This window comes from Neolamprologus multifasciatus, chromosome 14 (genome assembly GCF_963576455.1).
Source record: "Neolamprologus multifasciatus chromosome 14, fNeoMul1.2, whole genome shotgun sequence".
Classification (NCBI taxonomy): domain Eukaryota; kingdom Metazoa; phylum Chordata; class Actinopteri; order Cichliformes; family Cichlidae; genus Neolamprologus; species Neolamprologus multifasciatus.
In genome coordinates this window covers 12,156,837-12,183,265 of record NC_140452.1, presented here as the reverse complement: position 1 = coordinate 12,183,265, position 26,429 = coordinate 12,156,837, and the positions used below count along the sequence as shown (strand labels likewise).

At 39.0% G+C, this 26,429-nt stretch overlaps 1 protein-coding gene across 5 annotated transcripts in view; it reads right to left on the bottom strand.

Annotated features, from left to right (window-relative positions):
• The window catches only part of stard13b (StAR related lipid transfer domain containing 13b), a 70,608-nt gene that overhangs the window by 41,918 nt on the left and 2,261 nt on the right, over window positions 1–26,429 (bottom strand). Inside the window, exons 2-6 of one of the 5 annotated variants that reach the window (XM_085131441.1) lie at window positions 18,166–18,247; window positions 15,807–16,828; window positions 9,540–9,683; window positions 8,246–8,395; window positions 3,330–3,363 (exon numbers count right to left, since the gene is read on the bottom strand). In XM_085131441.1, coding sequence (XP_084987567.1) covers window positions 3,330–3,363; window positions 8,246–8,395; window positions 9,540–9,683; window positions 15,807–16,712 — 1,234 coding nt within the window. In that variant the 5' untranslated portion in view covers window positions 16,713–16,828; window positions 18,166–18,247. Of the gene's footprint in view, window positions 1–3,329; window positions 3,364–8,245; window positions 8,396–9,539; window positions 9,684–15,806; window positions 16,829–16,919; window positions 17,500–18,165; window positions 18,441–26,429 lie in introns of those variants that run through there. The other 4 variants (XM_085131440.1, XM_085131443.1, XM_085131442.1 and 1 more) reach the window with 4 other exon arrangements.

Here is a 26,429-nt window from a genome sequence, read left to right as displayed (position 1 = left end):
AAGGGACGCCCACTTCTGGTAAGATTGGTATTATGTTAAAACACACATAAACGCTCCAAACCAGCAGACAGCCTAAGCTTCTGCTTTTATAGAGATGGACACACATGCTGATCATTAATTAATCAAGTGCACGGGATTAGCAGCACACTGGTGCAACTTATCCTTTTAATTCCGAAGGAATCAGTAAGGGTGTACTTAGTTGTGAAAACTCTCTTTTCCCCCTTTGTTTCCCCTTTGTTTTTCTTATAATCAGCAGCAAGAGATTTCCACACCGAAAGTAGATTAGCATATGTATTCAGAGACAGGATCTGTGTAAATGAGAGTATTAGAGGGAAGCCTCAGCCTGACAGTTCTGGGCCACAGAGTGCTTTTTAAGCCACATTTGTGTGATTTTCTCTCAGACTGGTGCTTGGGTAATACGATGTTGATCATAAAGCAAAAGACCACTTACTTACGCAAGTTTAAAGTCACAGAGTTCGACATAGCTGTGTCTTGGAGCCATTTCTGTGTGTCTAAACTTCACTGAAACTTGAAAAATTTAAGAAAATATACTTTTGCTGGACACAAAATCCAAAACACATCTATTAATGAACCTAAATTTCTTCCTACGATTAAATAAATCTTTCAGTGAAGACAGTAAAAGCAGTTTCACTACTCTACTTATCTGTATTGTATCTGTATCTCTGGCAGAGACCTGGCCGAATGTGCAGCTTTCAGCATTAGTGTCACTGAGGATTCATTAAATCTATGATTAATATCAGTCAGGCAGTGGGATTTTGAGGATGAACATAGTTGCCTCATCTCACCAAAGGAAGCCAATTATTTCCACACTGCAATCAAAGACATAGGAGGGACTGGATTTCCATACAAATGACTGTATGTGACAGGGATTAAGGTACTTTTTGCTCATCGTCTATGCAAGGTTTAAAAAACGTTCTATAAATGTTGAGCAATATCTTCAGAAATTAAACATTTCAAAATCAGTATTAAGCTTTTTTCCATCTTCTCTGAGTGTTTCCATATGTGGCTTGAATGAAGCTCCAGGCTTTTCTTTTTTCTTTTGAATCAGGAAAAAACAAAACCAAAAGTCAAGAAGGTTAAAAGGTTGACTGTTTTCCAGAAATGACTCACAACATGATCTTAAATAAACAACAAGAAGTAGGAAGAACTATTTCAAAGATCTCTGCTCTCTGCTCGTTCTATTATAAGTTACAAACATGACGTTCAATGTTCAAAAGAATTCAACACCATTAAAAGCTGTGCTGCTCTGACCGACCACCATGCTAACAAAAGATTTTTTTCCCACACTTTGTTAATAAAAATCAGGTGTGGTGGCAATTAAAAAAAGAATAAAAATTAAATAAATACTAATTAATATATATTTAATAAATATGACAATAACATAATTTACAGAAACCCATCATGCATTAATCATTGTAAAAAAACTTTTGGGCATCCTTGCATACAAGTCATGTGAATGTGTAATAAGCCTGCAGGACATTTCTAGCACATTAAAAGCAACAACAAAAACAACGTCTCTTCTGGCCAATGTCAATGTAATGAGGTGGACGGTGATGTTATAGTCTACACCGAGGACCATCTGGCTGTCTCATATTCATGTCTTTAAAGCGGTTCCTGCAGCCCAGCTGCAAAATACAACTAGGAAAACTCACATCTAATGAGAAAAGACCATCTTTTACAAGATCATTCTCCGTGTCACTGGTTCATGTCGAAACCATTTGTAGATTCTATGTGCTTTTTGACCTAATAAAGTAGGTAGGGATATTGTGTCTAATCTAGCTTATTCCAATCAAACTATCCAAACTAAATTAAAAAAAATTCCCATCAGAAATCATTTGATGGGAATCTTTTATCTGGGTTGACAGATCTGTTGATGTTTTTCACTGTGCTCGTACACTTTCCAAGAATCAGTCACAGGACATATCTCATTCACACGACCAGACCGCACATTAGTTAACTGCTTCATAAAAGTGACATGGAATTTTTCCAGACCGTAATGTCCACTTGTGCGGTGCAATCGTGTACAGCTGAGGTCATGTGAGAGTGCAACCTGAGACTAAAATGGCATCTACCCAAATCCTGCAGCTGCCCCACAAGGCCTACATCACACCAAGCCAAATATTTCCTCACAGCAAAACAGAAACAAAGATCTGGCACGCTGCCTAATTTTAACTACCACGTGACCAATATATAAAAGGCCTTTAAAACAAGACTCTGTGCATTTGGACATTCTCAAGACACGGTTGGGAGGGAGCTGCCACCTGTGGCCATCAGTCTTATTGTCTGGTGCCTGAAGAATGCCACCATGTGAGCCAGCGTGCAATCCAGCCTCAGAGTGCACAGAGGGTTGTTTTTTAAAAATTACATACAGCAGCGGTCCCCAACCCCTGGGCCACAGACTGATACCGGTCTGTGAGTCATTTGGTACTGGGCCGCGAGAGTTGAAGCTCAGGTGTGAAATTTATGGTTTTTAGGGGTTTTATCGTTATTTATTTTAAATCGTTTTTATTGTTAACTCTGTTTCCCTGGGTCTTTTTCCTTGTGTTATAAATAAATTAAACTTTTTTTGTACTGATACAGGTTTTATTTTGGTGTATTTATCCGCGACAACTTAAAGGCCGGTCCGAGAAAATATTGTCGGACACAAACCGCTCCGTGGAGCAAAAAAGGTTGGGGACCGCTGTCATACAGGACCGCACTTCACTGATGGTAATCTGGCTGTAGACTAATCCTTTTCCCCTCCAACAAAAAATCATGGTGCATTATATTTGCTGAGATATTTGAAAAATTGCATTAGAAATTACCAATCAAAAAAAATGTTACTCTGTTTATGCTCACTCTTCTGTAGCTAGCTAGATGCTAAAGTACCGTGAGCGCAACTTTACATCTGCACAATGAATACATGAATATGAAGGGAAAAGGATATGTTAAAGATGTAAGGACCATAATTGTATTAATCAACAAATACCTCCATGCAATCACTGGAATAGTAATATGCATTAACCTACTTATCAGATTTAATTCCTTACTAAGTGAAGGTGCCAGTCCACTTTAACATTTGATTATAGCTATACAAAAATAATGACCCTTAGCTTTAGTGTAATACTAACTATTACTGTTTTTGTTTTGTTTTTTAAACAGGTAAAAGCAATGCTTATTAATATGCATTTACTCCCCCCCCCTCCCCCCCACTGCTTTCTGGTATACACAGAAAGCATTTTGTCTGGTCACATGCTCTCCCAGCATGCACTGCATAGACAGGCATTTTGTCGGGCAGCCACTAATAAAAAACAGAAATGTTGTCTTACCTGCACCTGCTGCATCGGTCACCTTACTGAACATCTGCAGGAAAAAACATTCAAATACTGGTCACTGTAGCAGAAACTGTATATATATAACATGGTTTCTTTTTTAATGGCACTTTTCAAAAAAGAAGAATTAATAGTCACTAAGGCTTTACTTGAATGCAGCTTCACTTTGGCAGCCATACATATGCACCAGTTCACATTTTTTTGTCATGAAAACTATTCAGATACAAGCTCCTAGTTCAATGATTTTCTTTAAAACTTACTTATCATTATCTAATTATAATTATATAATCCTCTTTTATAGAGAGTCTTATCAGCTTGCTTTCCCCAATAAGACCAAAGAAAAACTATCAAAGATCATTTTACAGAATCATTTCTTTGGAATGCTGTTAGCGCTGAAAAATAGACCTGTGTAGAAATGGTCTTGATGCATTCTCAATCATCCAGGAAAGTAAATCTCCAAAAGTTGATTCTGTTCATCTGGACGTAGCGTTTTGTGGGAGAAACATTTCGTCACTCATCCAAGTGACTTCTTCAGTCTCAGCTGACTTCAGGTTTCCCCAAATCTTATAAACAGTGGAAATGAAGTGCTGATACATGAACTTGTCACTGTAAAATTACGCTGGTCGTCATATTCTTTATAACCTTTTAGTTTAATGGTTATTAATATAATTCTACTACTGCCTATAGAGGCCAAGGAACTGAAAATCTTTTCCTGACTGGACATGATCTGGTCTCCTGCCCATCTCTCTTTTCCATTTCCCCTCTGAGGCTCACTGGTTTGATTTATGCACTTGTTTGCCTGCCCTGATTCCACATTCATTGTGGAATAGGCAAAAATGCAGCGTATAGTCCCAAGATGTCTTTTTTCTAAAACTACAGAGCCTCCATCACGGCTGTTAACATACAATTAGCCCACAGGGCACTGTTTAGATGTTCTATTAACATACCAGCAAAGATTTCATTACTACAAACAGTATAAACCCTCACATTTTACCTGTAGGCTGGATGAGCAACCTAGTAAAAGCCGTGTCCATGTTGCTGTCTTCTCTAGCTAGTCATTGACACTATTAGGGAATATAACAAATAAGCACAAAGGACAGCAGGCAGTCAAAAGGAGATTAAGGGAATAATTCCCAACAAGTGTCTGGCAGGTGGAGGGGGAATTCTCCTGGGTAATTTCCTTCGGGATTAATAAAGTATTCTGATTCTGATTCTGTTTAGCAGGCTCAACCACTCCAACTCTCTTTGAGAACCAAACTCAAAAACAAGTCATAAATGTATGACTCATACCCTTATGTGTGTATTTTTATCTCTGTTTAAACATAGACGAGTTGAGTGGAGCCTCTTCAAACCATGAGGTATAGCCACTGATGGATCCCTCATTATTGACTGTGAGATTTGGCACAGCCTGGCAGAATTTCATCACGTATCTAAACACTGAAAAGAGTGCTTTAATGTACAGACATGAAGAAAGTCCTTATCTCTGTGCTGTAAATAATTTTTCTGTAAATGCAGCCCTGGTAAGTTAGTCTCAATAGACCCGCTTTAGACCTAGTTTCAGAAATAAACTCAGGAAAATGAACACTCCAAAAACCAGATGCTGAGCCCAGAGGAGATGTACCAATTTGAAGAGGTTTCAAAGACATGAACACATCAATCATTCTCTTTGTCTCAAAAGCCCCTGAAAAGTATTTCATCCTGACTTATCCTGAGATCTGACCCACTTGAAGCACACATCGCCTGATTCAGGCCAATCACAGACACATGTCAAAGGTTACAGGTCAGAAAATGTGACATCCTAAAAAGAAGCGAAGCACAGAGTACCTTTTCATGGCTGTTGTCAGAGGAAAAACTTCCCTTTGCTTGCATCAACAAGAATGTTTATACGGATGGACAAGTCTGTGTAAGTGAATGACAGCTGCTGTCTCACCACACATGACAAGTCAACAAGGCCGAACAGTCAGTCTGAATGAGAGACCAGCATGCTCTACGTATACCCGTCTTTGTCAATGGCAATTAATGGAGGAAACCTCAACCCAAATACGTCTCTATTCACCAATCACAGAACACTGAAAAAAAGCTGGTCTCAAAAGCAGGGTGAAGATAACCAGTACAAACATAAATAGAGTTGTTATTTTTCAGGCTTTAGAGTCACATATACTCATCATGAACTAAATGTCATGGTGATTTGGGGCTTTTAAGGATTTCTTTGAACAGCGCAACAAATTAAAAAAGAAAAAGGAGTAGCACTTTAATGCTAAACTAGTGTGCAATGCTTCCTCTCACACACTCAAACTGCGTTGTCTAGAGTGGCTCTATTATTTTACTCTGTATTATGTGTTTACCCTCTTCCCATCTTTGCTTCCCAAAGATGGGAAGAGGTGACTTCATCTGTGACTGGTCAGATGCTGCTAACATCACCCCTTTCATGTGAACGTGCGTGTTGCTAGATTGAGAAACCCTGGGTAGATTTATCAAGTTGATTACCACCTACGTTGCCGACGTCAGGGTAAGTGAAGCCAGATCACAGTAAGATATTCTGGGTATCTTGAACTTGTTTCATAGATGCAGGAGGTAAACACCATGTGACACAGCAGAGTGCTGCTGCAGTATGATTCAAATGAACTTTCAGTTCAATGCCATTTAGACACAAGTCCAGTTAATGCTAGAAGCACTGAAATCGAACTGTTTGCAGAGATATGTCTCTTTGTGCCTTTTGTAAAATCATGTCTGTTTAGCTATTCATAATGGATTTTTTATGACAAGTGACTAAACTTTGAAAACCTTAAAACATATTTTCTCATTGGAACCACACGCAAGGAATATTTTTCTATAAAATTGCATAATATTTTGCTGTAGACATTGTGTAAAGAATTCTGCGTGCATCTTCCTCTACCAAGGCATTATCTTAATCAACATCCAAGACATTCCTGCTCAGATAAGGTCTAGACTGAGGAAGCTATGAACTGCATTCCAGTTTTTAAAGATGTTACAGATGTAAGGGAGTGTATCATCCAGGTGCAAAAAACCTTTGCCACATGGTTCATAAAACATCTGTAAATTAATCTGCAATTACCAGTTCCAGAGCTCAACATGTCCAATGCTGCATGTCATTTCATTTCACCTATATCTGTAAACTTAGTCACTTAGTTATATTGTTTGGCATTTGCAGATATATGTTCATTTGCTTGCTTGTGGAGGGATAGTGCTATAGTTACTGATATGGTATTTGGTGACCATGGGACAGATCTCTTGAACAGCCTAAAACATTTCATAACTGAAGAATAACATGAACTCATTATCCAACAAAATTACTCCATCTATAAAATATGTGAACATACACAGCCGCTCTGACACCAAGTTTTAACCCATGCTGTCATTATTTCCAAGAGGTACTCACAGGTTTCACAGAACATGCAGGTGTCACCTATTCTGAGAATGTTCCAGAGACCAAAATGATCCATTTTGTTTAACTACAACAGAATCCAGTCTGTGGTTTCGTGTAGCAGCTAAACAAAATGAAACCTTTTCAGACTAATATCAAATATCATAATGCGGATGAACATGTCATAAAATGATACTAAAAACATGTATCAGAGGGATTTTATATTCTGGAAATCTTTCAGTTTCAGTTATTTGTTCAATTATTTCTTCACGGCATTCTTTGCCATAAGAAGTGAGTTGTGCCTCTCTAAGAATGTTTGACTGACCTGATTTCAAATCCAAACCCTAAATATTTACAGATGTGTAGACAGATGGAAATGTTGTGTAGATTAGGGAATGAAAAAGATCAAAATCCCAATGATGGCTTTATCTTTAAAATAGTTACACATTTAAAATGTTTACTTTTGGCATTTTGTTTTGTCTACACACTTTGATATTAACAGTGCAGAGACAGGTAAAAGGTTGCTGCTTGAAGTTGCTGAATTTCAAACGACTTCATGCTTGAAATTCTTCACTCTTGTTTATAGTCACATCGATTACCTCCCTGGAGGTTTAGTAAAGGCCACTTTGCAACAGTATTTATTTCTCCTATGCCATTCACTTTTTAAGGTCTCTTTGATTGCCACATCAAAATCATTGGCTACCATATGGGATGGTAATTTGGCCCGAGGTTTTGTATTATTGTATTATTGTAGGGTCATTACCTTACAAAATAAAGCACCTTGAAGAAACTGTTGTTTCTGATTTGGTGTTATGTAAACAAAATTGAATTGAAATTGATTTAAATAAAAACAGGTTTTAACAGAATGTAGGAAAAACTGCTGACTCGCTAATGTCTCTTGGTGTAAACTGAAATCTACCTCATAACATTTGCTATTAACAAATCTTTCTTTGTACCATCCATCCATTCGCTTCCGCTTATCCTTCGCTTCTGCAACAGTGCTAACCACCGTGCTACCGTGGTTTTTTTAAATCGCTGATTGTTAACAACTAGTGAGGTCACAGTCACCATTAAATATGACTTTTGACTACTTGAATGTTAGTGATATTACATTCACCAGAATGAGATTCAAGGACAAGCAGACAACCTAAAAAGCTATCGACTTGGATCATCTGTCATAAAGCAGCAGAAAAGCTAAACGGTAAATTTACATCATTTGTCATTGGATTATTTATAGATCATTATAATTTAGAGGGAAGAAGAAAGATAATAATTCTTAGCTACTTTAAATTAACAGGCAGTCCATTAAGTAATGCCCATTGGCAGTCACCCAAATATGCTGTAATAAAAATCCAGAAACTTAAATCTTAGGCTGGATCTACCAAATTAATTAAGCAGCTCAGTCTTAAAGAAAGAGATCTGAACAACAGCAGAGTTTGCATATCCTGTACTGCACACTGTAAGCTCTTATTAGCTTAGAGAAACTGACTGATCCCTGCAGGAAGCTGAGGTTCTTAGAAAAACTTACCGTCTTCTTAGTTCTTGCTCTGGTTCCCATTGAGGAGCTGCGAGGTGTAGAAGACCAGTCTCTGTTCTGGCATTCTTCTCTTTCTGGTCTATGGAGAACTTGGTCTTTCAGGGGTCGTTTTAACGTGGACTTTGGAAGCGCACCACCCCACTGCAACAACATCACAACAGCAAACTGTCAACAACACTGTTTGGTCAAACAGAAAAGGACAGGATGGGCTCAACAGTGTCCAGGGGAAAAGAAAACAAGAGGCTGAGGTCGGCGTCTGGGGAAGTGAAATCTCCACTCTCAAATCAGCTTGACAGAAGCACACAAAGGAGCCTGTATGTGTGCATCTTCCTTTGAGAAGACAGAGAGTATGACCTTGTCAAATGTCCCAGTAAAGATGTCTTGTCTTCTTGCCCAGTTGCCTGTCATTAGTTAAAGCAAGTAATAGTGAATGCCTGGGATGGTTATGCAGATGCCTGTGAGGCATGTAAGCCTCTCTCAGCCATTCCTAATAGACCAAATCATACAAACTCCCTTCCAACACAACAGCTCTTCTGTGCAGTACATACATATGGAGCCCAAAAGAGCACTTTTGTTCATGAATGCAAACTCTTGTGAGATATTCCATGAAACACGCCACCATGAGAAGGGCCCTTTTTAGAAAACAGTGGTATGGTCGCAGTTGTAATGGCAAAAGTACAATAGCAGTCTGTTCCTGCTGCACCACTCTGACCAGGCTAAAGCACTGTAGATTCCAGTATCAGATCTAAGCGCCGCAGACCTACATGATTACACAGACTAAGAGGCACACAGATACTTCTAGACAGCGTGACAAAGCCCATAGTGTCACAGACTTTATTACCATATCTCACAAGCCTTGCAGCACACTATATCTCCCTCCACATACTGGGTTTATGGGTTATTCCTGCCTTATTTGAGAGCTTGTCTATATCCTCACCTAATGTGCAGCTCTTTAAATATATGGACCAGGACATAAAAAATTGAACACCTGTTACTTACAGGTCCAAATAATCCACGGGGATTTTCTCAGAGAGCAAACTAAATTGATTTAGGAAAGTTTAAAAAGTGTGACCAAGTATGCGGCATGCGCTTCCCAGGAATGCAGACATACCACACCAAAGTGGCTGTAACACTTCACATATCATAAGGTACTGAAGTGCTGCACCCCGCGTGCTGCTTTATAACACATTCAGTGAGATGTACTATTAATTCTGCACGAGTATCAAAATACAAAACTCATTGCTAATTATAGCTATGATATCAAGCTGTGTGAACAGACACCAACCTGTTTCTTGCGGATGGTGCAGGGCGTGTCTGAGGGGGACGAGCTTGCACTCAGAGCTTCCTCTATGTCCAGATTAAGCTGGTCTAGTTTCCTCATTAGCTGACTTATTGACTCCGACCAGGGTGACTGGACCTGTGGGGACTCCTGTGAGTAATCAAGCACTCAGATAAGAGTCAACAAGCAAACAACCATTATATAGTATTCAGCCAAAAATTGAGTCAATACAGGGACACTTTTTAGTACTGTCTAATTAAAACTATCAAGGGGTGATTTATTCTGCAAAAAATTGGGCATTTTAAATAGTCACGTTTACTATCTTAATTATTGCTGATGTATTATAAAAGACTTTTCACTTTTCACAGTTTTCAGAAAACATCTGTATCTTATTTTTTGCAAGTTTTAACTGTCAAATAAATCACATAGAGTAATCACATCATCAAAATCAAAAGTCGTCATCAAAACTGCAATGGAAGTAATCCAAATGAGGGTGACTGGTTAGTCAAATTTGACACATGCAAGCTTCCAGGTAACATCTGTCAATTTAACCACATCCCCATAGGCTCAAAAAGTTACAGACAACCCCCCCCAAAATGTTCTTGTAAATTGCAGATGCAGAGATCAGAGGTCTGCCTTGCTGCCGTGCATGCATGAAATGTGATATCCTCAGGGTGAAAGAGCAGACGAGGAGGTTCCAGACATGTGTGCCATACAGAGCATGATGGAATACCCCGCACTGGCTTTCACCACTCCCCAGACACACAGTGCGTATATAAATAGACCATCCTTACACAGACAGGAGCTGTGTCGGTGCTTCTGGAGGTCCATCCTCATTAATCAGCTGGATACACTTCATTCACCAAAGCATAAATTATCATTGCTGTTCAGTAATCTGAGTAGAATGTCAGCCTGGCAGAAAGGACAGATATCACTGTGTGTTTTCCTTGTGTAGCCCTGGGAAAGATCAAATCCAACAGCACCCGCGTGTACCTTTTTCAAGAACCTGAGTATGAAATCCTGGGTTTTCTGGAGGATTTATCACAGTAGTAACAGTTTTAAGGGTGCTCCTCCAGGTATACCATACACTGCAGAGTAAGTATGTCAAAATTGTATTCCAGGACAAAGAGCTGGACATTTAGTAAACAGAAGTTTGAGTTCAGATCAGCAAAGGTTCACTTGTGGTTTATCCAGTAGAGCTTCTGTGTTCATGGGTTTGTATGAGGTAGATGCACCAAGGCCATTCTGAATCTTTATCTGTGACATCTTCAAGTTTGCACGGAGTTAAAACTTTGTCATATCAGTTCCTTCCCAGCTACTTTGTTGCTAAAATGTGGATTTTTGAGTAAAAACAAAAGATAAGCGTGTGTAACAATCGTGACTCTAGGCTTTTAAACGTTTCCTCGGAATCCCAGATAGTTACAAAAAGTAATGCCTGGGTGTTTCTTTTTCTCAGTGAATGCTGATCGACTCCAATTTCCTGTTAAACTCAGAGGGAGTGATCATCAACCACCTCCGTAAAACCAATACGTAATTTCCTAGAGTTTTAACTAAAACCCATGCCTGAGCCTTCTGTAATCAAGTCATTTTCTCCAACATTAGAGCTTACTTTCCCAAATTAATGCTCTGTTGGGGATTTCCTGACAATGCCTTGGAAAAGTGTACCTTTCCAGTCAGAAGGTCATTATTTTCAAATGTTTGGAAACAAAAAAGGAAAATCTAATGAAAAGTAAGAATAAATACAAGCTATCCCATCTACTTTAAAGTAACTTTCTTACTAATAAATATCTCCCTTTCAGAGAAATAAACTCAAACAATCCCTGGTTACATGGAGCTCTACAAATGTTGTGACATTGAGGCAAGTAATAATAACACTAATAGCAGTAGGAGTAATATTTGTACTAATAGTAATATCCTTTTTTACTTTTTTTTAATATCATCAGCTTTCTTAAAGCTGTAAATCCTTCTCAATGTAGCAAAACATTTAAATAATATTACAAACTTATTTTGTATTCTTTCTAAAATTTGATGAGCTGGAGGAGACACCAGGCACACTTTTCAGCCTGCTGACCAGCCATGGTTAGCTGACTGACCCAGCACTGGGAGAAAGTGCTTCCTTTCACTCAATCCCAGAGGAATGACCTAAATCTGGCCAATCCCCTGCTGACCTCTAAGGCCTGAAGGGTCTTGAGGGGTCACCAAAGAGGAAAAAATAAAGCTTCCTTTCTCTGCTAGGTCTGCTTTTCAAGACTGATCAGGGAATGTAAAAGGTTTGACATTGGATCAGAATGTTTAGACAGCCCAATCCTCTCTGTCTGCTTAACAAATAAACAGAAACCAGACGGTACAAACTCTGCCCTGTGGTGGATAAACTTGTGGCCACTGCTAATAAGTGAAATGAGAATGATAAAAATGATTCTGTGCCTGAGCTTTTTTTGATTTTACATGTAAGCTTCATCGGGATATTCAAAATGAAAGAATTAGAGATGGACCGATCCGATATTACGTATCGGTATCGGTCCGATACTGACCCAAATTACTGGATTGGATATCGGCGAGAAATAAAAAATGTAATCCGATCCATTAATTATCAAAAAGCACCTCACAAAACTTGCTACGCGGCGTAACTCGGCTCTCTCTCCTGCTGCTTCAATCGTGAAACAGCTTAATGATCAGCTGATCGGCTTTTCTGTAGCGAGTCTGTCTCTCTTCTTAGTTTTTGGCCCACTTCTCACCAGAAAGAGGAAACCAGCGGCTGAACAACAGCAGCACGTTTAAGCTTGATAAGCTGTTGTTAGAATTTATTTAATATTACTTTCTACACCAGGATCTTTTTCTACGTAGCTGACGGCTGGTAATTGTGCAGGGGCGGATCTAGCAAAGTTTAGCCAGGGGGGCCGATAGGGCATGAACAGGGAAAAGGGGGCACAAAGACATACTTTTCTTTCTTATTCTCATTTAAAATGTCTAGTTTTTAATAAATAATTATCTGACTCTTACACCTAAAGTTTTAATCTTGTGTAAAATATATAGAAGTCCATTACTGTATATAGTAACTGTTAAGTCTAATATACCCTAGTAAGCTATACTACTTTTTCCTTTGGGAAGATACCATCTGTGCAGTCTGCAATTCTGTTGAAGAAAGATGTTGAATCTATTTAATTATTCTTGAAAAATAATTTATTTTTGTGCATTTTCCCCTTGCATCAAATTAAATTTGATTACATCGATTAAGCATCATGAGGTGGAGGGTGGTTCCCTATTTTTTTTGCTGGGAGTTTGCAACCCTATTTGTTAGGTTGCTTAAAATTTCTTCTAAGTACTCTTTAAAATACCAGAATAGGGAGGATGGAGCAGGTTTAACTTTATTAGATTGATCAGTGTTGCTGAACTATGACATATTTTGGACGCAGTGTATTTTTTACATACAGGTATAACAGAATAGCTTTAGTGTTGTTATTTATTTAAACTTGAGTATAAACTTATACAAAATGCAGCAAGATATTAAAAAAACGTTTTGTTGATTAAAAAACACACTATATCGGATTCATATCGGTATCGGCAGATATCCAAATTTATGATATCGGTATTGGACATAAAAGAGTGGTATCGTGCCATCTCTAGAAAGAATACACACTTATTCCCAAAAAAGCATCCTCCTGCACGCTCAGTGTTTCTGTTTCGGCTTCTGTTCGTGTCTGTCTGAGGTATTCTGCAGATTGGAAACAAGATATTTTCCTGTTTGTGTTTATGAAAAACAGTCATGGAAGGAAAAAGTTGTTCAGCTGCTCAGTGTATGTTTGTCTGTGGCTATTTGAACTCTTTTGATGAAGAGTCAAAAAGCCGAAATAGTCATTTTAAAGATATTGGTGATAAATTCTAGGCCAAATGACTGAAAATACTGAAGGAACGGAAGCTGGAGATCCTGTGAGGTAATTAACCCTGGGTATCAGACAAACACAAACGCAAGAGCCAGATGCCTCATTCTGGAACAAGCTTGAGCCAAATCTGTAACACACTCACACTGCATCTTTTTAGTGACATCCCCACAAGGTGCTGCTCAGGAATGTGGGCACTTCTACTTGGAATGAGACAAATTCCAGTGAGGACTTGACAGTCAAGTGAGACACTACCCTTGATTCATCTCGTCATGCCTTTACCCTCAATCCTGCCCTGGCAATTGTGTGAAGCCTCTACACCATAGCAACTGCGCTGGTATGAGTCAATCCTTTAGATAAATGCATCAATGCTATCATCTGGGGACAAGAAGATGTGAGCTGACTATAACTTTATCAGCGCAAATTGGCCACATTGTAAACCCCAACATACTGGCTTTGACATGGAAATGAGGAGTTAAGTGTGTGAGCTCTGGGCTGGCTGCCTAGTCTACGCCACCCACAGAGAGTGCCAGAGATCACCATGGAGGTATCCAAATGTAGCAGCCGGTCATGCGAAAGGGCAACGGCTACCTGGCTGCTTGGAGGAATAAATTACATTCCTACTACCCTGTGTTGCAAAAATACCCCATGAACACAGCCACAGCCATATCTGTAGAGCTGGAAAGATAGTTTAAGAAGTGCACGATTCTTTTACTTACATTTGAGCTAAATGAGCTGAAGTAAAGGGGGAGTTGTGAAGATACCACAGAGTGTTAACTTTATGCAAATGGTGCCCTCATATGGTTCATGTTAACTACTGCAGCTGTTTGCTATTTCAGAAATAATCTTTCACATTCAGAGACTTTAAAGAAAGATATGCACACTACTACAATCAAAACCAACTTGACTGTGAAGCTCTAGTGTTCTGCAATTACATATTTAAATTATTCAATCAGAGGTTTGGAGCCAACCCAGAAAAGGGAATAAAACCAGGCAGGATGAGGCTGAGAGCTGAAGCAAATAACAATAACTACAAGATAAGTAATTAATTAGTTAACTAATTTATATTGCTGAAGTTTGCTACTTTTTTATTTTACTTTATTTACTTATGTTATATTGGTATATTTTCCATAGCCCTACTGGCTCCCCCTTCTAATAACACACTATGAGACTCAAGCATGCTCACAGAAACATAAAGTTGTCCGCACACTAGTTCCTTAAAACTTCACAAACAACTTTTACATGCCTTGCCTTGCTTACAGTAACCCTCACATAACAGCCTGCCTGCCATAAGATGACACGGTTTGTCATGTGACAGCACAAGAAACATTTGTTGCTGTCCTTTAATAATATTTACAACAGACTCCCTGGATTCCCTGCATTCCTCAACTCCTCTCCAAAACAACCTATTCAGGGCAGAGTATCATTCTGCACATAAAGCTGGCATTACGACATCTTCCCCAACCAACAGACAGAGAAGTTGACATGCGCTTTACTCTGCCCTGCTCTCATATGCACTATTAATGACAGTTATGTGCAATTGGATACGATCTCCTCAGCTGTAGCGGAACACATATTTAATGGATTATAAGACGAATGTGCATGTAAGATTTTAAAAGGGTAATAAAGATTAGTGATTGCCATAGATAAAGATGAGGCAGAAAGCTCAGTAATGGGCAGCTAAGTTCGGTGCCAATATGGCCTACTGAAATGTTGCTGCCTTCTGATGGAGTGCAAGGAAACAGAACTGCAAACAGCTTTGTACATCAGTACCAATGTGGAGTCTATGTACTCCCACACACTTGTAGCAACTCTGTTTTATCTCTCAGTGTCAACCTTTCCTTTTCTAAAGAAAACAGAGAAATCATGAATTCAGACACTGAACTTTACCTATGTTATCAGTATATCTGTTTCCCTCTTCTTAAGATATCATGCTCTAAAACACTTTATTTTATTTGCCTCCAAGAAATCTTGTGTGAATTTATGACAGAATTCACCAGTTTTAGCACACGTGGGAAAACATTTCACATGTGCTAAATTCAAGTGCAGGGTCTTCTTACATTGTAAGTCTTGTATTGAGATATTTCATATGTTAAATATAAAAGTTTTTTTGGGGGGGGGTTGTAGGGGACATCTAAAATAAATATCACGTGTCATTTATGAGTGCTGTGAGCGCTGCCTTATGTGGCAGGAATAAACAGTTCTGTGGCAGCATTTAGTGATGAATCTACTGTTGTAGATTTCCACTTCATTACGTTTCTTTTCTGTCGCTCAGAAAGCAGATATTTTATTTGTGAAGTTGTGCATCTAAAAATAACTTCTATTTTCATGGCAAGGGGTTATTAATTGATTAATACTAAAATTGAAGGCCCAAAGACAATATTTTAAAGCATACCTTCTCACTGCTGGTTTCCCCCTCTGCTTCATAACCACAGCTTCTCAGTGTGTGATCATTTCCTGCTCGTGAGCTCGTGCAAAGTTTCTTTTTCTCTTTCTCTTTGCCTGCGTTCCTCTGTCTATGATGGACAAGGAGATCTCGACCGTGAGGTAGCTCTGGGAACACATCGTCATCGTCGTCGTCATTGTCGCCATCATGATGACCATCATCGTCCTCCTGCTCACCCTCCTGTGATGAGCCTCCGTCGTCAGAGCTCTCATTTACAAAAGCATAGCCGTTGCCTGTCGGAGGGCAGGTGTAGTCTGAGAAGGTAATGGAGCTCTGTTTGTGTTTCACAATGTGTGGCAAATCCAGGACTCTCAAGCCACATTCGGGAATAGCTGCAGGGACCTCAGTGGCAGGAATGGAGTTCCGATTAAGGGCGACTGGGTCAAAGTTTTTGCGGTCTATTTTCAAATATTCACAGGTAAAATCTAGCTTCTCGTCAGGATGATTCTGAACAGCTTTGCTTGACTGGTCTTCTGATTCAGGAGGAGGAGGTGAAAAGTTACCACAGGACTTCTGATTAGTCCTGAGTGAAATAAGTTTCGATTCAAGAAGCTGAGCTGAGTTCAGAGATGCTTCCCTAGGGATGACTGACTTTTCTTCAGTCTCCAGAGGGCACACAGTCTTCTGAACAGCACAAACAAAAGCCTTTTCATTTGTGGTTATATCTCCACTTTGCTCTAAAAGTGAGCTTTGGGCTTTAGAACAAAAATCATCTCCTCTGTGCTCCAGTGAGTCATTAGTTGAGATAGCAGCATATTCTCTAGATGAGTCTTTTGTGAAAAAGGTCACTTTGTGCAATCCTAAAACTGTCCAAGACTGATGATTCTCCAAATTCACCTCCGATGTGACCTCCATTTCTGTTGTATTTTATAGTATTTCATAATTCAAAGCATAAATCCACAAGTACTTGAGCTTGATATATCGGACGGCCATTTTTCATGCAAGACTCTCAAACTGTGAAGCAAATGAACCTGAAACAAACAGACAGATCATTTGTAATTCATGTGAAAAAGAACAAGAAGATCACAGCTCACAGCACACGTAAAACGAGATGATACATACTTCTCAGCGTGTTTCCGTATGTCTCTGTATCCTGTAATTACCACAGCCTCACTATACCCTATACATGTGTAATATAAAGCCTCTAAATCTAGCTTTGAACGGCTCTGAGTACATGCCATCCAGCCAAGAGCGTGGAGTGAAACTAAACTCAACATCTGGCTCATGCTGGGCTGTTCAAGTCTGGATCTGTTTCACACCCAGTAGTGGTGACATCACTGCACTGAGGAATCTGACTGCTCTTCCACAGTTGGTGATTTATTACACACTCCACCATTCATCAGGGCAGAGGATGTCCATGGATGTCACCCCTTCATTAAAACGCACCTTGGACAAGCCCGAGACATTCAAAGTGTACCCGGAAAAACAAGCAATTTCCTTATTTTGCCACCAAACAAGTTTGTCATCCGTGTAAGTCAAATGACATTTTTTCAGATGATCCAGGACGATTCCTAAATAAACATAACCTACAGGAGACCTGCTGTTTCTAATCAGCATGTTTTAAAAGCAAAACAAGTCACAGTGTTAATGCAAGCCCAAACGTTTATCAAGATCATCATGTAGGTACGTGTATTTACGTGTATTTTGAAAGTTAATTTGTGTAATTTAGCCCATGTGGGTCAGCGCTGTTTCTGTGAGAAATCAGCAGTTGGCAACGCCTTTACATGGCCTTGAGACACTTGACAAACAGTCATACACAAACACACATGCACACGAACTTTGGAAAACAAGCAGATAAGGCATTCTCAGACAAGGACAAATCCTAACTGGAAAAACAATGCTAGACATATGCATTTGCAAAGCCATAAGCAGTGTTATATAATAGTTTACGAAACTCTGTATAGGGTCTGCAGTACAACCTGTCCCTACATGGTGAATGTGAAGTGTACATAGGATTAGGGTGCCTTTCAAGGAAATGCTCTTTTTTCTTTCCTTCTTTTAAAAAGAGTGTTTCCTTGAAAAGTCTCATTATCCTCAGATGAATGCCGGGCTGATTTAAATGAAGAGAAGAAGTCACAGAGTGAAAACAGACTTAGTGTGTTCACTGACATGGCAAGACTATCTAGAAAAGTGAAAAGAGTCTTGGGGGATTATTAAGGCAATAAGAAAAAAAGTCCTGAATAGTTCAACATACTTAGAAACAACATACAGCTTAACACACAAACTCAGCTAAGTATTATTAGCAAAGAGAGAAATTAACAGTTATCGTGGTTTCTTCACTCATAAGCACAGGGAAGGTGACTCTTACCTGCTGAGTAGAAATGAGTTGTCTGTGTTTCCTAAACAATGCCACTGAAATCATGGCAAGACAGAAGCAGCAAGCCTGGTTCCTGTAAAAACAGAGAGGGAGAGAGAGAGTTGGACAGCCCCTCACAGCGGCACACATGTTCACATAGAGTTCTTCTGGCAAGCCTGCCATCACCCCCTCCTCCTCCTTATGCTTTTCTCTGGGATAGGGGGGCAGCAGGACTGATGAGCTTCCAGCAACTACGACGCAGAATATGCATATGAGCAGGGAGAATGTGTACTTGCTCGGAGGTGAAAGGGGAGGAGAAAGGAGATAGAGGTGGGTGTGCAGAGTAAAGGGACCAACAGTTGATAGTGTAAAATAACGTGAAATGGTTTCAAGACCTCAAAAACAACCTCTGGGGAATGCCTGAGTTCACTGGCTGAACCGTCCGTGTTCAGCTTTGAAACACTGTGATGAGAAAGAATTTTTTCAAGTCATTCACCCTGGGAATCAGGCTGGAGCAGGTAATCACAGATTAAGATGATATCTTTGTGAGAAGATTGAAATGGAAGATTCAGATGCTGAAAAGGAAGCATGCTTCCTCAAGTTTTCATTTACAAGCAAACACTGACTGTTCGGTTTACATGGATACCACATCGTACTAATTTGCGTAATATTCACATTATAAAACATAAATACATCATTCTTAATGGCACCTTTGGGAAATGCCTAATAACTGAGTTACATTATTGATATTATTCCATGTATAGAAAATATTTTTTTAAAGTCTGTTCAAAGAAAGTCCATATAGGTCCCCATATTTTTTTAAGTGATATAGATTTATTTTATTTTCTTTCATACTGCTTCTGGAAGAAATTTGAAGTAAAATTATGCTTGATTTTATAAGTTTATAACAATTGTCTCTTTTATTTGATTTTCAGGAATAATATGTGAAACCACTTCTACAGAAATAAAAAGCATTTGGACTCAAACTGACCTCTGGCCTGAGGGGAGAAAATGCTTCTCTCATTCATAAAATACAGCCTGTGGCTGTCATCTTCCCTCAGCACTGTTGAGAGCTTCCTCCTGCTCTTTATTCCTCTTTTCCCAATTGTCTTCAGCCTTCTTCCTGCACCGTTCACAGTTTGAGTTAGGTGTGTATTTTACGCTTGAACAATCCATAGGTCAGTGTTAAGTGACTTAACAAGCAAGTTAAAAAGATTCCTCTAAAAAAATTTAGGTAAATAAACTGGACTACAAATGAATGCAAAAGCTTCCAAAAACTGTAAGATTTACTACACTACTATATAGTATATACTATTACTATAAACAAGGCCTGTCTTTTCTGTACTGACCCTTATAGTGCATTTTATTTTATTTTTTCTTAATCATATAACCCATATGTACGTACAGCAGCAGAAATGTTTCCATGTATATTTAGGAATACTTAACACAGCAGTTGTTGAATATCTATTCAAATCTGCTTTTTGACCTTTAAGATAGGGTATATGAGTGCAGAGCGTGCATGATTTTTTGTTCAGTCATGAAATTCCTGATGTTCTTGATGTGTTTATGGTTATTTTTCCTCTACTGTCTGGATGCTTACGTGGAAAGGTTACATGAGGCACACAAGAGCTTTGGTGTTTGAACATTATCATAAAAGGGAAGTAGTAAATCTCTCTATGAAAAGTCTTAAAGCTTGTTTGGTAATAATAGGTTAAAACAACAAAAGCTTATTTCTAGGTCACATGTGGTTGTCGAGTTAATTCATAAAAATGACATTTTTTGATATTTTTGTCTTGGTTGAGTACATACAGCTGAAACAGACAAGTGTAACTATAAAGCGACTGGGAGCATATGTGCCACCTATCCAGGAAAGAATAAGTAAGAGGACGGGGAGAGGCCCGTCAGAGCAGGTGAACAGTCCAAGGCTAGTGGAAGAGAGAACAGTCAGATAGATCTCACAAGCTAACCTAGAATGAAAGTCAGAATCAGGATCCCAAACAGGAGAGAGGAAACAAAAGGGAGCATATCTTTGTATATTTACAGTAGTCACTTTACACTGGTCTAACACACAGCTAGCAGCTACACCCACCTGGCCATTCATCTGTCAGTCAAAATGGTCATGCTTTTTAAAAAAGCATGCATAACTTAAAAAAACAAACAAAAAAACGAGTATGTTTTTTTTTTTTGTTTTTTTTAAAAGTTGCTCTATTGGACTGAAATCAGGTGGCTGTGGAGAGCAGTCACCAGTGAACTCCTTGTCATATTGAAGAAACCAGTTTGAAATGATTTGAGCTTTGTGACGTGCTGTGTTATCCCGCTGGAAGTAGCCATCAGAAGATGGTCACACTGAGGGATTGCCAATAATCAGGTAGGCTGTGGTGTTTAAATGATGCTCATTTGGCACTGAGGTGCCAAGAAAATATCTCCCACATCATTACAGCAGCAGAAGCCTAAACTGCTGATACAAGGCAGGATGGATCCAAGATTTCATGTTGGCTGCAAACAATTCTGATCCTACCATCTGGATGTAAAGTCAGAACTCCAATTCTTTTAGGCAATTTATGACTTTAGCCAGTGAAAATTCATTTAATTTGACTAGGCTTTTAAATTCAAAGAATTGTTGCACTTGAGTGATTTTATACTAACAAGTCCAAGAAGTCATGTTTTGGGCCCGTGTAGCCATTGAAGTTTCTATTTTCTTCATTCTAGTGGTTCCAGAAACATTCAACTGTTTAGTACCAAAGCTAAGCGCAACTTTTGAACCCACAATCATACGCAGAGCTTGTTAAAAAGGAAACAAGACAAGGCTTCCCACTGCAGATCACTGCTATGACAACTATGTCAAGACAGGTCTGGGGAGGGATGTGTCAGGCTTGCAAAGCAAACTATTCGAGATGGCAGGAATTCCACCAAGGCAGCAGGCGGAGGCGTTCCGTGCCAAACCCTCCAGAAAGAAGCAAATGTGAGTGAAAAAGGATATTACTGATACTTCTGGCAGATTTACAGAGCAATCAGAGAGACAGATTACCAATCTGTTCATCACTCACTTCAGCCGGATGTTTAAGAGACTGAAACTAGAGGAGTGATGATCACTCTGTTTTTCTGTTTTCTGTTTTCGAAACATTACAGTTTGACAAATCTAAGGTTATGGAAGATCTTTCTGGGGTGAAGATTTGCCTTTGAGTTCACACAGCCATGTGAAAAAACTGTCAAAAGAGTCATCTAAACCCCACAGTGCTAAAAAGCAATAACACTTTTTATATCCATTTATATTTACTAAATATAAACTCCAAATAAATATCCTTTACATGCTGTACATGGGTGTTTGAATGATCTATTTTTTACTTTCAAACTTTTCATGATCATTTTAGAACTAATTAAATGTAGTTATTTCTACTTTTTGGAGTTAACATGTAATATATAGCGAACTGTTTATGGACCACAGGTACAAACATCACCTGTAATTATATTTTCACATGTAACAATGATATACACGTAGTGATGTCAAGATATTGAGAGATTTATGACTTGTGAGGATCATTTACACTGTATGAGGTGAAACACATTCACCTGCTGTCTCGTCTCTCCCTCTTCTTCTTATCAGAGATATCAACATGGCTGTCAAGATGAGACAGACACTCTGAAGACGCTGTGATCTTCACATTGTATAGTGAGATTAAAGTGAGGGAAAGGAAATGGAGCCATCTGTGTTGTTGAAACATGTGGCTGTATGGTGGTAGGTTTGCCTGCCAGCAATGAAATGTCCTATTGCTACACAGAGCAAGAGACAGAAAACACTAACAGTGTCAGTATGGAAAATTAATAATTTATCTGCTTCTGCAACACTGATAACATAAAGCATTGCTTATGCTGTTGTGCGCATCTTATGCAATGCAAACTGTACAGAGCTGTGGCAACAGACGGATACAATATAAAACACAAACATCACTAGAAAACATTCCAGCGATACCGCAGTCTGACTTAATATCTCTGCTGCTTTCTGACTCCCCTACAGATTCACAGCATACCAAAGAACATGGGCAGATGTTCTGCATTATTACATGAAGCTACATTTGAGCTTTATCCCGTAAAAGCTGTGCAGAGATAATTAGGAGCCCAGTTTTCAGACTGTTATTTCTCCTGATCAGATTTGAATTATAGCCTCTAAAGACTGATAAAAGTATGGGTGTGTGCTCACAATTTGACTGGGAATATATTCACAGTAGTTTTAATGGCACATTTTATCCTGAATTGATCTAAGAAAAACTAAGATGTGGATAATTGTGAGATATTATTTTAAAATACCAGCAATAAAAAAAGCAAATCACAAGAGCTACAGGGAACAAATTGGATAATTATAGAAATCAAATGTAATAACCATTTTAAAGGAAAAATTTATGTTTTCACTAAGCAGGTGACAACATGCATGATGAAGCCTGATGGGTGAGGTGAGGGTTTAACTTTAATGTGGACGCGAACAGCTTGCCAACTTCTCTGGGGATGAGTATCCCTTTATTAGAATAAAAACTCAGATTTCATCAGTAGTGTTGCAGTTTACATGTTTGCTTTGCAATCAAAACAGCATTGACTCAGTCCTGAGAGAAGACTTAAATCCAACTGGAGTTGTGTTAGGAAAGGCATCCACCATAAAAAAAAATAAATAAATAAAAAAAATCTGCCAACTCAAATATGCAAATAAGGGAGCTGCTGAAAGTAGCTCTCATATTTCATCAGTCTTTTGGAGTTCATTAAAAAATAAAAAGGGCAACATCAGCAGATCCCAGATCTTAAAGCCACCCCTCTGAAATAAAACACACTCTCTTGAATGAATTAGAACAGCTGTTCTTGAAATGCCCCCATGAGGGCCATCAGTGTGTGATAGCAGATGTTATCTTGGTTTGTTAATTGCTTTAGCTTTGTTTTGCTGATAAAACAGCAACAGAGACTATTCTATTCTAATTATCTATCTTAAAATAGAGTTAAATATTCAGATTTAGTGACCAGTAGATTTTTGCGTTAATCAAATCTTTTCCACTTAAGTTGAAAAGCCGAGACTTCAAAACCAAGAGCTTTCCCACTCGCACCTCAACTGTAACCCCGCTGGCAAATATTTGTGCATCTATATTTTTGGCTATGCTCCATTTCATGAAGTCTTGGCTCATTGGCTCACGCATAACAGCTTTGACAACACATATGGGCAGCATGCATAACAAAGGAGAGCCACACAGAAAGAATTAGTCAGGGTAACAGCTGTAAGGACATTCCCAAACAATGAGCGATGCCAGGGAATACTGAGAAGATAATGAACGGAAAAATGTAAACACTGGGTGAAACGACAGAAAATTATACCACAGCCCAAACACAGGCTGCCTCACCCGGATGTATGTGATTATAGGAACACAGGACTGGATGAGGAGTCAATCCATTATACTTTTCGTGTGACCAGACGATTGCCTCGGAGGGAACAAGCAACAGGCCGTCAATATCATACAGAAACAGCAGCTACAAATTAATTCAATCCAATAACCACTCCTGCTCTCACCTGCTGCAACACGCTCTACAAGCGCTCGCAATCTACCAACGAATTCTTTCCGTTCGGAGTTGAGGGGTGGAGGGTGCGCACAGAGGGGTTTGTGGGCTTGATGTTGTGATTGTTGTGTAATTGACAGGTATGTTCAAATCCAGTGTCTGATGCAAACATTGCACCACACACTCCCCTACTTGGGTTAGACAACTAGCACGTTTGCTGCTTCCAGGAACATGAAAATACATGCCAAGATGACAGGGCTATTTGGAGATGACAGGGTTATTCATTTGGTTAAAAACACATTGCGTGCAGAATAAAATTGATCATGCATTTGTGTATAATAAATGTTATTCGGAAGACGTTTTTTGTTTTGTTTTGTTTTTTAGTTGCAAAAAACAACTTTGCTTTCTAAGCAAGGAACCAAGTTTAACTTATGCCACGATGAGGAAGAAAAGCTTTCTTACTTTAGTCAACCTGCTTGTATTTTGCCTGATGAGAGAAAGAGAAAAACAGATCAAAGGCCAGCAGTTGTCATCTTCTTTCTTTGTTGCTGCTGGCAATGAGATGCAGGAGCTGCAAGCCTTGAAAACAGCTGCCCTGAAGCAGACTGCAGCTCACAGCTGCGCGTCAACTCTGCTTTCTGCTTCACTTGTGAAAAATACTGCAGAACTACACAGGGGTGTTTTCACACTTTAACATTTGATCTAAGTCATGGATATCATACTTCACAATGTGGTTCTCATTTTCTCTCACTCTCTCTCGCTGTATGACAGGTTTCAACCCCTCGACCCTGGTAAACCTGAACATGATAGTGGGGATGGATGGATGGATTTTCAAAGTACTACACTGCAGTATTTGATGCATTATTAGTTCTGTTACAGTCTTCTTGGTCTTGAACTTGCTTTAGAATTAAAATAAATCACAGTAAATATCACGTTTGCAGTATTTTAACATGTAATTTATGTTTTATTGCATGTTACTCCACTTTACATGATTAAGGTGCCAAAGTAAAAAAAATATACCTGAAAATGAAAAAGAATTGAAAAAAATCAAATGAGAAAATTCTTTATTTATCCTGATTCTAGTTGCTTAAATATGATTATTTACTGTTTTCTTAGTCCTCCTTAAAGTAAACTGAGTATTTGGACTGTTAGCCCTCATCCTAATGACACACAACAAATACCAAATAATGTTTATTAATTTAAGCAGCAATTACATATCAGAGAAGCTAAAAACAATTGCATGTTGTGTAAAATGAAAACATACTTAATCCATCACCAGTTAACCTAACATGGATCTCCCTGGACTGAAGGAGGAATTCAAAGTGCCTGAAGAAAACCCACACAGGCACAGGCAGAACATGCAAACTCGATACTGAAAAGCTCCAGCTGCTCAAAATATATGCTTTTCTTTACAAATTGCAGCTTTCATCTCTGTATAGTCCACATTAATAATTGAAAGCAGTCTCTTTCCCAGTGTCTGCTAGAGTGCCTCTGCTTCCTGAGAGTGAGCGATACTTTAAATTAGGACCCGAGGCCATTATGAACTCATTAAAACTGTATAGGTGAAACTGGGTGCTTCTGACTGGGCTCCCCCCAGTACTCCAGTACAACACACAAAAAGCTCTAAATAAAATAGAAGTACATAAAAATAAATCTTCAGGATCAAAGTGACCATGAAAATAATAAAAAACTGAAAATCCCAGAATTCTACTCATTCTGCACCTCACAGCAAATAGAAAATTCAGTAAATAAGCTAGTAGATTTTTGATACTGTAGGGAAATGAATAGAAATCACTGGTTGCTTGGAACACTCATGCGGCACGGCAAGTGATTTGTCATAAGAGACTGAGCACATGGTCTTTACAATGATGAGATGAAATTTAGTAAAACACCAAAGCGAAAGCAAAAGAGAAAATCCACCATAATAAATTAATATAACCTTTATCGCCAGCACAATCCCTCTGTCAAGATATATCGGAGTCTTTCAGTTAAGAACAGCCACCTTCATCTCTCTCTATTCGAAATGCCTGTTAACAGGAATGAAGTCAGTGATTGATTTTACCTCTCTAATCTCCTCTCTCTATTATGAAGAGATTTCCCCTCTGCACCTGAGGCCAGCATGCTCGTCTTATTTCTTATCTACCAGTGAGTACAGTAGCCACTCTCAGGGGGCTGTGCTAACCCCAATCAGCCAGACAATTCTGTCTCTCTAACACACACACACACACCCCCACACCCCCCCACACACACATATTCATGAAGGGCCAGCAGTCTGCCAGACGGTGCCCTGAGCTGCCTGCAAGCAATGTAAGACAAACAGCCAGAGAGGTAAAACCAGACACAAAAGCAGCTCAAATCCACAACAATAAGTGACAAGAACACTGTAGTATTTTCTTAGCTAAATTATCACATTTTACATCTATAAAAAGAAAGAACTCTGCTGATATTTGTAATACTTTACTTGCCACAGAGCCCTTCTGCAACTTTTAGCTGGAACATGTGGGAGTGAAGACAATAAATCTCTCAGGCTCTGACATGATTTTGCTGTGACACCATAAATGATCCTCTCTCACTATGATTAACCACCTCAGTTCACGGCGTCCTGACATGGAGCTGACAGTGATGGGAACAAAGGAGGACACAGGACGATTGCCTAAAGATAGTCAGGGTACAGATAAACATCGGACAGGAAGTGGAAACAAAATAATTACCCCTGCCGTTATATGGAAATATAGTAGAAAGGAGGG